Source organism: Entelurus aequoreus, linkage group LG16 (genome assembly GCF_033978785.1).
Source record: "Entelurus aequoreus isolate RoL-2023_Sb linkage group LG16, RoL_Eaeq_v1.1, whole genome shotgun sequence".
Taxonomy (NCBI): domain Eukaryota; kingdom Metazoa; phylum Chordata; class Actinopteri; order Syngnathiformes; family Syngnathidae; genus Entelurus; species Entelurus aequoreus.
In genome coordinates this window covers 11,325,162-11,337,661 of record NC_084746.1, presented here as the reverse complement: position 1 = coordinate 11,337,661, position 12,500 = coordinate 11,325,162, and the positions used below count along the sequence as shown (strand labels likewise).

Below are 12,500 nucleotides of genomic sequence, written 5' to 3'. Positions count from 1 at the left end.
GTCGTTCTTAAACAATTTGCTCAGGCATTTGTTGACAAAGTGGTGACCCTCGCCCCCGTCCTTGTTTGTGATCGACCGAGCATTTCATGGAAGCTGCTTTTATACCCAATCATGGCACCCACCTGTTCCCAATTAGCCCGTTCACCTGTGGGATGTTCCAAATAAGTGTTTGATGAGCGTTCCCTCAACTTTCTCAGTCTTTTTTGCCACTCGTGCCAGCTTTTTTGAAACATGTCGCAGGCATCAAATTCCAAATGAGCTAATATTTGCAAAAAATAACAAAGTTTTCCAGTTCGAACGTTAAATATCTTGTCTTTGCAGTCTATTCAATTGAATATAAGTAGAAAATGATTTGCAAATCATTGTATTCTGTTTTTATTTACCATTTACACAACGTGACAACTTCACCAGTTTTGGGGTTTGTACGTTTACCTTACAAGGCACAGGAGAAATATACCTAGCTGCGGTGAGAAGGTGAGTGGTCCCCATGTCACTCCTGGCTGGCTCGTCTCTTCTCCAGCTTCATTTTCAGCTCCTCGTTGAGGCCTGCGCGGTGGGGGGGTGGGGGGGGACAGGCAGGAAGGCAGGAAGTAAAGGGGTCAGAGTTGAACAAAGAGCCAACGGCGACGGCGGGGCGCTCACTTTGTGCGAGAGGGGAAGGGGACAGGATGAGGCGTCTCATGGGGTTGGTGGGCGAGGCAGGCACGGGCGAGGTCAGGATCCGGCGGTCCGGGGCGGGGGACCGGGGCGGGGGGCCGCCGGGCCAGCGATCTGCGGCAGCGAGTCGTTTGAAAGGAGTCTGCGTGGATGTTGCGTACCGAAAGAAGCGCACCTTGCTTGGGGGGCAGCGCCGGCGCTCTGGGCAGGGGGCTGGCGGGCGCGGTGTGGAGGGTCCTCTCCCCGTTCTCGTCGTTGGCAGAGACGTAGGCTGAGGACGCAAAACGACGCTGGAAAAAGGCGAGCGGGACGTTAACGGCGCCGGGCGCGTACTTACTGATGTTCTCCTCGTAAGGCTCCTCCAGGAGGAAAGGCTGCAGAGTTCCGGCGGTCTTCTCCACCAAGGCGTCAATGACATCGTGAAGCGTTGCGCAGGGGATCTGCAGAAGCCCGGGGAAAAAAAACGTAATCGCACTGATACTCAAACCGCGGTTGTCAGGTTCAAACACTGATGACATCTATTAAACAAGACAAGAGGCAAAGAATTAAACAGAGACAAAATTCAATTTGAACTCAATATTGAGGAGAGTCGTCTGTACACTGCACCCTTGTACAGTATCTCAGCACGCTCTGCCAAAAGATCGCACGCCTCCTTCTTTTATTTTGGACCCTCCCCGACCACGTGGGCACCGCTGTTCCCAAAGGACAAAGGTCGCAAAAAGTTCACAGAAAAGGTCGTAAACAATTCGCAGAAAAGGTCAGTTCAAAAAGAGTTCGTAAAATAGTTCCAAAAGAGGTCCATAAAATAGTTCAAAAAGACGTTCGTAAACCAGTTCAAAAAGGAGGTTCAAAAAGAGGTCGTCTGGAAATTGGGCGGATCCTGTCTTCTCTCCGCTTTGAAGTCCTTGGGTTAGAACAATATCTTTCTGTTGATTACCATACATGAAAGAACACACCTTCATCTTGCTTCCACCCCCTACACAGTGGAGTTTTACGAGCCTTACTCTTGGTAGGTTTCAAAGACAGCTTTTGTCTTCTCACCAGACCCTCAATGTAACATAAAGTTTTTGTGATAATTTAGAAACAATTATTCTAACAGCGGTACGCGCCAATGAAGCACCTCATTAAATATCCCAACACAGTGTTACTGTTCAAACTGTGTAACAAAACATATGCAACCTCTGGATTGTTTTTCCATTGAATAGATAGGTTTCTCATTTGTATACACTAGCCTTTAAATAGATCCCCCCTTTTTAGACAAGTTGATCTGCCGTCTCTGTTTTCCGCTCTGCCCCTTCTCCTGCGTGGAGAGGTTGTCAGGTGACCACAGATGAAGTGCTAGCTGTTCCAAGTCAGGACACAGGGTGGACCAGTCCTCTGTGCATCAGTCGGTGACGTCTCTGCGCCCCAACTTGTCTCCATGCAGAATGATCTCCTGCTGGCCCCACTATGGACTGGACTCTCACACTATTATGTTAGATCCACTATGGACTGGACTCTCACTATTATGTTGGATCCACTATGGACTGGACTCTCACACTGTTATGTTAGATCCACTATGGACTGGACTCTCACACTATTATGTTAGATCCACTATGGACTGGACTCTCACTATTATGTTGGATCCACTATGGACTGGACTCTCACTATTATGTTAGATCCACTATGGACTGGACTCTCACTATTATGTTAGATCCACTATGGACTGAACTCTCACACTATTATGTTAGATCCACTATGGACTGGACTCTCACACTATTATGTTAGATCCACTATTGACTGGACTTTCACTATTATGTTAGATCCACTTTGGACTGGACTCTCACTATTATGTTAGATCCACTATGGACTGGACTCTCACACTATTATTAACTAGATCCACTATGGACTGGACTCTCACACTATTATTAACTAGATCCACTCCACATCCATTGCACCGGTCGCCCAGAGGGGGGGTGGGGGGGGGGGGTCCCCACATCTGCGGTCCCCTCCGAGGTTTGTCATTGTTTCTCACTGTTATAACTATGAAAAAATGTAAAAGAAGTAAAAAGAATAATCCTTTTTTTAATCTCGAAAAACAATAAGATGTACTCAGTATTTTAAATTATAAAATATTTCATTTACTGTATTAAAAAATCCTTCATTTTTCAACGTTAAAAAATAATTAAAAATGTGTTTAAGAAAAGAAAAAAAAGTAATCTAATATTTCTAAACACAAAAAAGTAATACAGTAATAAAAGTAAATATGCTGGAATAATTAAAATGTTTAAAGAAGAATATTTCAAAGTGTTACGAACCAATTTGTGTTAGTCCATAATTAATAGAACACAGTTTACACATTACTTGATTTGTTTTATTTATGGCCTATAATATGTTTTTATTGTTACAAAACTTGTTTTGTTTTTATTTTATTTTTTAATGATTTCATTATTCAAAAAAGTGTTCATGTCTGATCCGCCATACCTAAATATTATTTTGTTACCAACGACAAATTTAATAACTGAATAAAAATAAAAATAACTGAATTTATTTCATTGAAGACTTTTAAGTCCAGATTGAGAGCACTTTTTAAATGGTAACTGTTTTTCTTCATGTGTGTGACATGTATTTTGATGTAACTATCTTTTGGCCAGGACTCCCTATTTTTTTTTTTTTTAACTTAAATGGGACTTTCTTGGTTTAATAAAAGTTAAATAAAATAAAATAAAATATAATTCAATAAAGAAAAACAACATATTACTGTTTATACCAGGGGTCACCAACCTTTTTGAAAGCAAGAGCTACTTCTTGGGTACTGATTAATGCGAAGGGCTACCAGTTTGATACACACTTAAATAAATTGCCAGAAATAGCCAATTTGCTCAATTTACCTTTAACTCTATGTTATTATTAATAATTAATGATATTTACACTTAATTGAACGGTTTAAAAGAGGAGAAAACACAAAAAAAATGACAATTAAATCTTGAAACATAGTTTATCTTCAATTTCGACTCTTTAAAATTCAAAATTCAACCGAAAAAAAGAAGAGAAAAACTAGCTAATTTGAATCTTTTTGAAAAAATTAAAAAAAGAATTTATGGAACATCATTAGTCATTTTTCCTGATTAAGATTAATTTTAGAATTTTGATGACATGTTTTAAATAGGTTCAAATCCAATCTGCACTTTGTTAGAATATATAACAAATTGGACCAAGCTATATTTCTAACAAAGACAAATCATTATTTCTTCTAGATTTTCCAGAACAAAAATTTTAAAAGAAATTCAAAAGACTTTGAAATAAGATTTACATTTGATTCTACAGATTTTCTAGATTTGCCAGAATAATTTTTTTGAATTTTAATCATAATAAGTTTGAAGAAATATTTCACAAATATTCTTCGTCGAAAAAACAGAAGCTAAAATGAAGAATTAAATTAAAATGTATTTATTATTCTTTACAATTAAAAAAATAAATTTACTTTAACATTGATTTAAATTGTCAGGAAAGAAGAGAAAGGAATTTGAAATGTAAAAAGGTATATGTGTTTAAAAATCCTAAAATCATTTTTAAGGTTGTATTTTTTCTCTAAAATTGTCTTTCTAAAAGTTATACGAAGCAAAGTAAAAAAAAATATGAATTTATTTAAACAAGTGAAGACCAAGTCTTTAAATTATTTTCTTGGATTTTCAAATTCTATTTGAGTTTTGTCTCTCTTAGAATTAAAAATGTCGGGCAAAGCGAGACCAGCTTGCTAGTAAATAAATAACATTTAAAAAATAGAGGCAGCTCACTGGTAAGTGCTGCTATTTGAGCTATTTTTAGAACAGGCCAGCGGGCTACTCATCTGGTCCTTACGGGCTACCTGGTGCCCGCGGGCACCGCGTTGGTGACCCCTGGTTTATACCATTATCATGACTATGAGTAGTACAATCATACTCAGAATTAAAATACACATTTTTTGGAAAATCTCAAAAAATGTAAAAAATAGTAAGCTTCTATTTTTGTTACTATATTTTTTTTTTTTATTGTAAAATATTTGGGTCAATTATATTTTTTTAGTGCACAGAATTTGATTGAATATTTTCAAACACATAACAAAATACGGAAAGTAAATATACTGCAAGAGTTAAAAAATTTAAATTAGTAGATTGCATAATTTCTGCTTGTGTATAATTGATAGAACACAATTTACAAATTCATATTTTCCATATACTGTATACCGTATTTTTCAGACTATAAGGCGCACTTAAAATCTTTTCATTTTCTCAAAACTCGACAGTGCGCCTTATAACCCGGTGCGCCTAATGTACGGGAATCATTTTGGTTATGACCTAAAAGCTATTTTATTTGACATGTGGTGTGATGATAAGTGTGACCAGTAGATGGCAGTCACACATAAGAGATAGGTGTAGACTGCAATACGACTCAAGTAAACAACACCAACATTTTAAATGTTCCATTGAAAATATAGAACATTACACACGGCGCTCAAAAATCTGTCAAAATGTTTTAGTAGGACTTTGGTAAGCTATGAAGCCACATTGCTTGATAGATTGTACTTTGCTTCAACATCGGAGTAACCACATACCCTATTTTCCGGACTATCAGGCGCACTTAAAATCATTTTTCCCCCCTTAAAACTCGACAGTGTGCCTTATAACCCGGTGCGCCTAATGCAATGATAACTGTGACCAGTAGATGGCAGTCACACATAAGAGAGACATGTAGACTGCAATATGATGGCAATACGACTCAAGTAAACAACACCAACATTTTATATGTTCCATTGAAAATATAGAACATTACACACGGCGCTCAAAAATCTATCAAAATGTTTTAGTGGGACTTTGGTAAGCTATGAAGCCACACCGCTTGATAGATTGTCGGAGCATTACGGCTACCATAGTCAGACGTACTGTGCTTCAACATAGGAGCATTATTATGGTGTGTGTATAAGGTATAACGTATTATCTGGTGTTTTGTTTTGCAATATTATGCAAAAGCAACTTTTCTTACCTTCTGGTACCTAATGATCTGTATTTGGGATCTGCATAAGTCCTGAAAATGTATATACTGTATATTCTCTATTTTTTCTACAAGCGGTAGAAATGGATGGATGGCAGTTAAAGGCCTACTGAAACCCACTACTACCGACCACGCAGTCTGATAGTTTATATATCAATGATGAAATCTTAACATTGCAACACATGCCAATACGGCCAGGTTAACTTATAAAGTGACATTTAAAATTTCCTGGGAAATATCCGGCTGAAACGTATGCGCGTGACGTAGTCAGTTTAACGGAAGTTATGGTACCCCGTAGAATCCTATACAAAAAGCTCTGTTTTCATTTCATAATTCCACAGTATTCTGGACATCTTTTGCAATTTGTTTAATGAACAATGAAGGCTGCAAAGAAGACAGTTGTAGGTGGGATCGGTGTATTGGCAGCGGACTACAGCAACACAACCAGGAGGACTTTGTTGGAGAGCAGACGCGCTAGCCGGCGACCTCACCTTGACTTCCTACGTCTCCGGGCCGCCAAACGCATCGGGTGAAGTCCTTCGTCCTTCCGCCGATCGCTGGAACGCAGGTGAGCACGGGTGTTGATGAGCAGATGAGGGCTGGCTGGCGTAGGTGGAGAGCTAATGTTTTTAGCATAGCTCTGTGCGGTCCGGTTGCTAAGTTAGCTTCAATGGCGTCGTTAGCACAACATTGTTAACCTTCGCCAGCCTGGAAAGCATTAACCGTGTATTTACATGTCCACGGTTTAATAGTATTGTTGATTTTCTATCTATCCTTCCAGTCAGGGGTTTATTTTTTTTGTTTCTATATGCAGTTAAAGCACGATGCTATCACGTTAGCTCGTAGCTAAAGCATTTCGCCGATGTATTGTCGTGGAGATAAAAGGCACTGAATGTCAATTTCGCGTTCTCGACTCTCATTTTCAAGAGGATATAGTATCCGAGGTGGTTTAAAATACAAATCCGTGATCCACAATAGAAAACGGAGAGAGTGTGGAATCCAATGAGCCAGCTTGTACCTAAGTTACGGTCAGAGCGAAAAAAAATATGTATTTCACTGCATTCGAGTCCGTCACTCTAACGTTCCTCGTCCACGAATCTTTCATCCTCGCTGAAATTAATGGGGTAATGGTCCGAATCGCTCTAGCTGCGTTGAAAACAATAGGAAAATATGAGGGCGTGAACAACTGACAACGTCACGCTACTTCCGGTAGAGGCAAGGTTTTTTTTTATCAGAGACCAAAAGTTGCGAACTTTATCGACGTTGTTCTATACTAAATCCTTTCAGCAAAAATATGGCAATATCGCAAAATGATCAAGTATGACACATAGAATGGATCTGCTATTCCCGTTTAAATAAAAAAATTTCATTTCAGTAGGCCTTTAAAGTGTTCATGTCTGACTAAATAAAGACGTCTTCCCATAAAACCCATTCAATAAAGAGTCATTGTATCCCTTACAGCTGCCAGGAATGAACAATTGCACCAGAAATGTTGCAGGAACAAGTTGAATTTACCGGATTTTCGACATCAATCACGTAGCCCCCTTGGTCCCTCTGTGTTACTCGGTAATGTCTGAACACGGACCTGACGGAGCACAGAAGCCACATTGTTTTTCCAATGCTCTTAATTTGAAAAGCAGAGTTGTCGTCGTGGTTTATTTGCACAGCAGAAGTCCCTACCCGTTTAGGTCCTGTCGAGTAGTGACGGCCAGTGAGCATCCATCCCTTCCAGGTCGCAGCAGCATGTTGCCACAGTCCGGGTGTCGCTCTAGGAGGACTTCGGCCTCTGTTCGGGACACGGGGCGAAAACACCTGCGGCCACACCCCACCCGTGTGTGTCAATAAACACGGCCATTGTTTATGTCAAGGTTGAAAAAGCATGCCTGAACAGAGGAGGTGGTCTGCGACACCGCCTGTCTCCCACATACAACACTGTCCTTTCAACCGGTCCTAAAAGACTCTGCAATTTAGCCTCCAACAAATAACAGGACTTAGAAATATTCTGCTCACAGAATGTGACCAGAATGCCATTTGTGCCATTTGTTTACAACTGAATGGAACGCTAACGTGGGGGATTCTGACTATTTTGGACTGGTAGTAGTGGATCCACAGCCATGGTTCTGCCACACAATACCTCAATGCTAACGAGGGGAAATTACACTTCAACCACTGTCGTTGGCTTTGACAATTAGGATTGTTTGTTTGCATCAAAACAGTTATTTTTCTCACTACCATAGGGCGAAACTATCCTTGCCCAGGTTTTTTGGAGTATCTGAGCAATTTAAGTCTAAGACTAGATCTGACCAATCTAAATCTCAGACTACATATGACCAATCTAAATCTCAGACTAGATGTGACCATTTTAAGTCTCAGAATAGATGTGACCAATCTAAGTCTCAAACTAGATGTGACCAATCCAAGCCTCAGACTAGATCTGACCAATCCAAGCCTCAGACTAGATCTGACCAAGCCAAGCCTCGGACTAGATCTGACCAATCCAAGTTTCGGAGTAGATGTGACCAATCCAAGTCTCAGACTAGATGTGACCAATCCAAGCCTCAGACTAGATGTGACCAATCTAAGTCTCAGTCTAGATGTGACCAATCCAAGCCTCGGACTAGATGTGACCAATCCAAGCCTCAGACTAGATGTGACCAAACTAAGTCTCAGTCTAGATGTGACCAATCCAAGCCTCGGACTAGATGTGACCAATCCAAGCCTCGGACTAGATGTGACCAATCCAAGCCTCGGACTAGATGTGACCAATCTAAGTCTCGGTCTAGATGTGACCAATCTAAATCTCAGTCTAAATGTGACCAATCTGAATCTCAGTCTAAATGTGACCAATCTGAATCTCAGTCTAGATGTGACCAATCCGAGCCTCAAACTAGATGTGACCAATCCAAGCCTCAGACTAGATGTGACCAATCCAAGTCTCAGACTAGATGTGACCAATCCAAGTCTCAGTCTAGATGTGACCAATCCAAGTCTCAGTCTAGATGTGACCAATCCAAGCCTCGGACTAGATGTGACCAATCCAAGTCTCAGTCTAAATGTGACCAATCCGAGCCTCGAACTAAATGTGACCAATCCAAGTCTCAGACTAGATGTGACCAATCCAAGTGTCAGATTAGATGTGACCAATCCAAGTGTCAGACTAGATGTGACCAATCCAAGTCTCAGACTAGATGTGACCAATCCAAGTCTCAGACTAGATGTGACCAATCCAAGTCTCAGACTAGACTAGACTAGGGGACGGCGTGGCGAAGTTGGTAGAGTGGCCGGGCCAGCAATCGGAGGGTTGCTGGTTACTGGGGTTCAATCCCCACCTTCTACCACCCTAGTCACGTCTGTTGTGTCCTTGGGCAAGACACTTCACCCTTGCTCCTGATGGCTGCTGGTTAGCGCCTGGCATGGCAGCTCCCGCCATCAGTGTGTGAATGTGTGTGTGAATGGGTGAATGTGGAAATACTGTCAAAGCGCTTTGAGTACCTTGAAGGTAGAAAAGCGCTATACAAGTATAACCCATTTATCATTTATTTATTTATTTACCAATCCAAGTCTCAGACTAGATGTGACCAATCCAAGTCTCAGACTAGATGTGACCAATCCAAGCCTCAGACTAGATGTGACCAATCTAAGTCTCAGTCTAGATGTGACCAATCTGAATCTCAGTCTAGATGTGACCAATCCGAGCCTCGAACTAAATGTGACCAATCCAAGTCTCAGACTATATGTGACCAATCCAAGTCTCAGTCTAGATGTGACCAATCCGAGCCTCGAACTAAATGTGACCAATCCAAGTCTCAGACTAGATGTGACCAATCCAAGCCTCGGACTAGATGTGACCAATCCAAGTCTCAGACTATATGTGACCAATCCAAGTCTCAGACTAGATGTGACCAATCCAAGTCTCAGACTAGATGTGACCAATCCAAGCCTCGGACTAGATGTGACCAATCTAAATCTCAGATTAGATGTGACCAATCTAAGTCTCAGACTAGATGTGACCAATCCAAGTTTCGGAGTAGATGTGACCAATCCAAGCCTCGGACTAGATGTGACCAATCTAAATCTCAGATTAGATGTGACCAATCTAATTCTCAGACTAGATGTGACCAATCCAAGTTTCGGAGTAGATGTGACCAATCCAAGTCTCAGACTAGATGTGACCAATCCAAGCCTCGGACTAGATGTGACCAATCCAAGCCTCGGACTAGATGTGACCAATCCAAGCCTCGGACTAGATGTGACCAATCCAAGCCTCGGACTAGATGTGACCAATCTAAATCTCAGTCTAGATGTGACCAATCTGAATCTCAGTCTAGATGTGACCAATCCGAGCCTCGAACTAAATGTGACCAATCCAAGTCTCAGACTAGATGTGACCAATCCAAGTCTCAGACTAGATGTGACCAATCCAAGTCTCAGACTAGATGTGACCAATCCAAGTCTCAGACAAGATGTGACCAATCCAAGTCTCAGACTAGATGTGACCAATCCAAGTCTCAGACTAGATGTGACCAATCCAAGTCTCAGACTAGATCTGACCATCCTAAATCCAAGACTAGTTCGAAGGAGCTGCTCGTGTTGGAGTACGACTTCTCCCACTAGAGGGACAGAAAAAAGGGTGGACTTACGGAGGGATCTCTCCCACTAGAGGGACAGAAAAAAGGGTGGACTTACGGGGGTATCTCTCCCAATAGAGGGACAGAGAGAGGCGAAGGTGGCGCTCGCGTTGGAGTACGACTTCTCCTCCTGGAGCGTTCCTTGTCCACCACCTCCTTCAGCATCTGCAGCTGGCCAGGCAGCAAGGTGAGGCTGGAGGGAACGTTGAGCTGTGGTGGGACGGGAGAGAAGAGGCGGTCTTAAAGTCACACAACACACAGACACTGCACATGTCGTCATAAGCGGGGGGAAAAAGGATGTTTACGTCTGTGACCGAGTAGAGGAAACCCTTCCACAGCTCCCTCGATTCCAAGTTGGGGGCCTAGAAGAAGAGAGACCACTTGCTTGAATAGTTGCTCAGCTTTCTTGTAAAGTAGGAGATTTTTTATTGTTTTTTGAAACATTTGTAGAAACACAGACAATTAAGTAGGGCAGCTGACATCCATCCGCAGTCGGCAGTGTTTTAGCTACTTCTAAATCACTAATCCTGGCCTCCATGGCAACAAATAAAGTTTCTTACAAGTAGCATTATCACTGGAGGACGAGGAATAGCTGAACATGCTTCACTACACACTGTAGGAGGATACAATAGCTCACCAGCGTCACAATGTAAACAAACGCCATGGGTGGATCTACACCTGACATCCACTGTAATGATACCAAGTACAATAGTGTATCTAGTCAATACTACTATGATTACATCGATTGTTTTTGACATTAAAATTATTGTTATTTTTTTTAATTCATATTATGTTTATAAAGTCAGTAAATACGTCCCTGGACACATGAGGACTTTGAACATGACCAATGTATGATCCTGTAACTACTTGGTATCGGATCGATACCTAAATGTGTGGTATCATCCAAAACTAATGTAAAGTATCAAAGAAGAAAAGAATAAGTGATTGTTACATTTTAACAGAAGTGTTGATAGAACATGTTGAAACAGAAAATAAGCAGATGAATGTGAATGAACAAGTAGATTAATAATCCATTTTTACAGTTTGTCCCTCATAATGTAGACAAAATAATAGGTATCGCATCGATACCTACATGTGTGGTATCATCCAAAACTAATGTAAAGTATCAAAGATGAGAGGAATAAGTGATTATTACATTTTAACAGAAGTGTAGATAGAACATGTTAAAACAGAAAATAAGCAGATATTAACAGTAAATGAACAAGTGGATTAATAATCCATTTTTACAGTTTGTCCCTCATAATGTGTACAAAATAATAGGTGTTGAATGACACAATATGTCACTGCAGACTAATTAGGAGTCTTTGTTTGTTTACTTACTACTAAAAGACAAGTTGTCTAGTATGTTCACTATTTTATTTAAGGACTAAATTACAATAATAAACATATGTTTAATGTACCTTAAGATTTTGTGTAAAAAATAAAGACAACAACATTTTTTGTGGTCCCCTTTATTTTGAAAAGTATCGAAAAATATTTCGGTACCAGTACCAAAATATTGGTATCGGGACAACCTTATTACTAATTCAGTGTTAATATTTGAGTGGGCCCCGGGCCCCTCTGTAGTGGAAAGGTTGGTCCCTGAGGTGTAAAAGGTTAAGAGGTTAAGTATGCGTGCATGGGGCGTGGTGGGGAGCAGGGGGGTGAGGTAGGAGGGGGTTTTAGGGCTTTTGTAAAATTTGGAGGGTTTTTTTCCGCCTGTCATTTAAATATCTAAGTGCGGGGAAAAAAACCTGACATCATATAAAATAAATATAGGTGTGAATGTTAATAAGGGTGCTTGAACCCCCATATCAAAAATATAAAATGGTTCGTTCCACCTGGACTCAATTAAGAGGTGTCACTAGTTTATAAAGACTTCACTAATAATAATACAAACATCATTATTATTATCCACTGACTACAATCTGACGTGAATCAGCTAATATCTACTTGACATGTTTAGAATCATATTTAGCTGAACAATGACAGCTTATGTGATTATTCACTATCATATTCTGGCTTTATGTTGAATTTGGGCCACGTTGTTGCCCTAGGGCAGTGTTTTTGGGGCGGTACAGCTCGGTTGGTGGAGCGGCCGTGCCAGCAACTTGAGGGTTGCAGGTTCGATCCCCGCTTCCGCCATCTTAGTCACTGCCGTTGTGTCCCTGGGAAAGGCACTTTACCCACCTGCTCCCAGTGCCA

General features: G+C 40.8%; 1 protein-coding gene across 2 annotated transcripts in view; it reads right to left on the bottom strand.

Moving 5' to 3' along the window:
• stap2a (signal transducing adaptor family member 2a) overlaps positions 1-12,500 on the bottom strand; it is a 27,867-nt gene that overhangs the window by 6,526 nt on the left and 8,841 nt on the right. For both annotated transcript variants that reach the window (XM_062023443.1, XM_062023445.1), the window contains exons 4-11: positions 10,601-10,657; positions 10,354-10,505; positions 7,348-7,479; positions 7,183-7,252; positions 995-1,097; positions 833-928; positions 643-771; positions 458-546 (exon numbers count right to left, since the gene is read on the bottom strand). In XM_062023443.1, coding sequence (XP_061879427.1) covers positions 491-546; positions 643-771; positions 833-928; positions 995-1,097; positions 7,183-7,252; positions 7,348-7,479; positions 10,354-10,505; positions 10,601-10,657 — 795 coding nt within the window. In that variant the 3' untranslated portion in view covers positions 458-490. The remainder of the gene's footprint in view (positions 1-457; positions 547-642; positions 772-832; positions 929-994; positions 1,098-7,182; positions 7,253-7,347; positions 7,480-10,353; positions 10,506-10,600; positions 10,658-12,500) is intronic.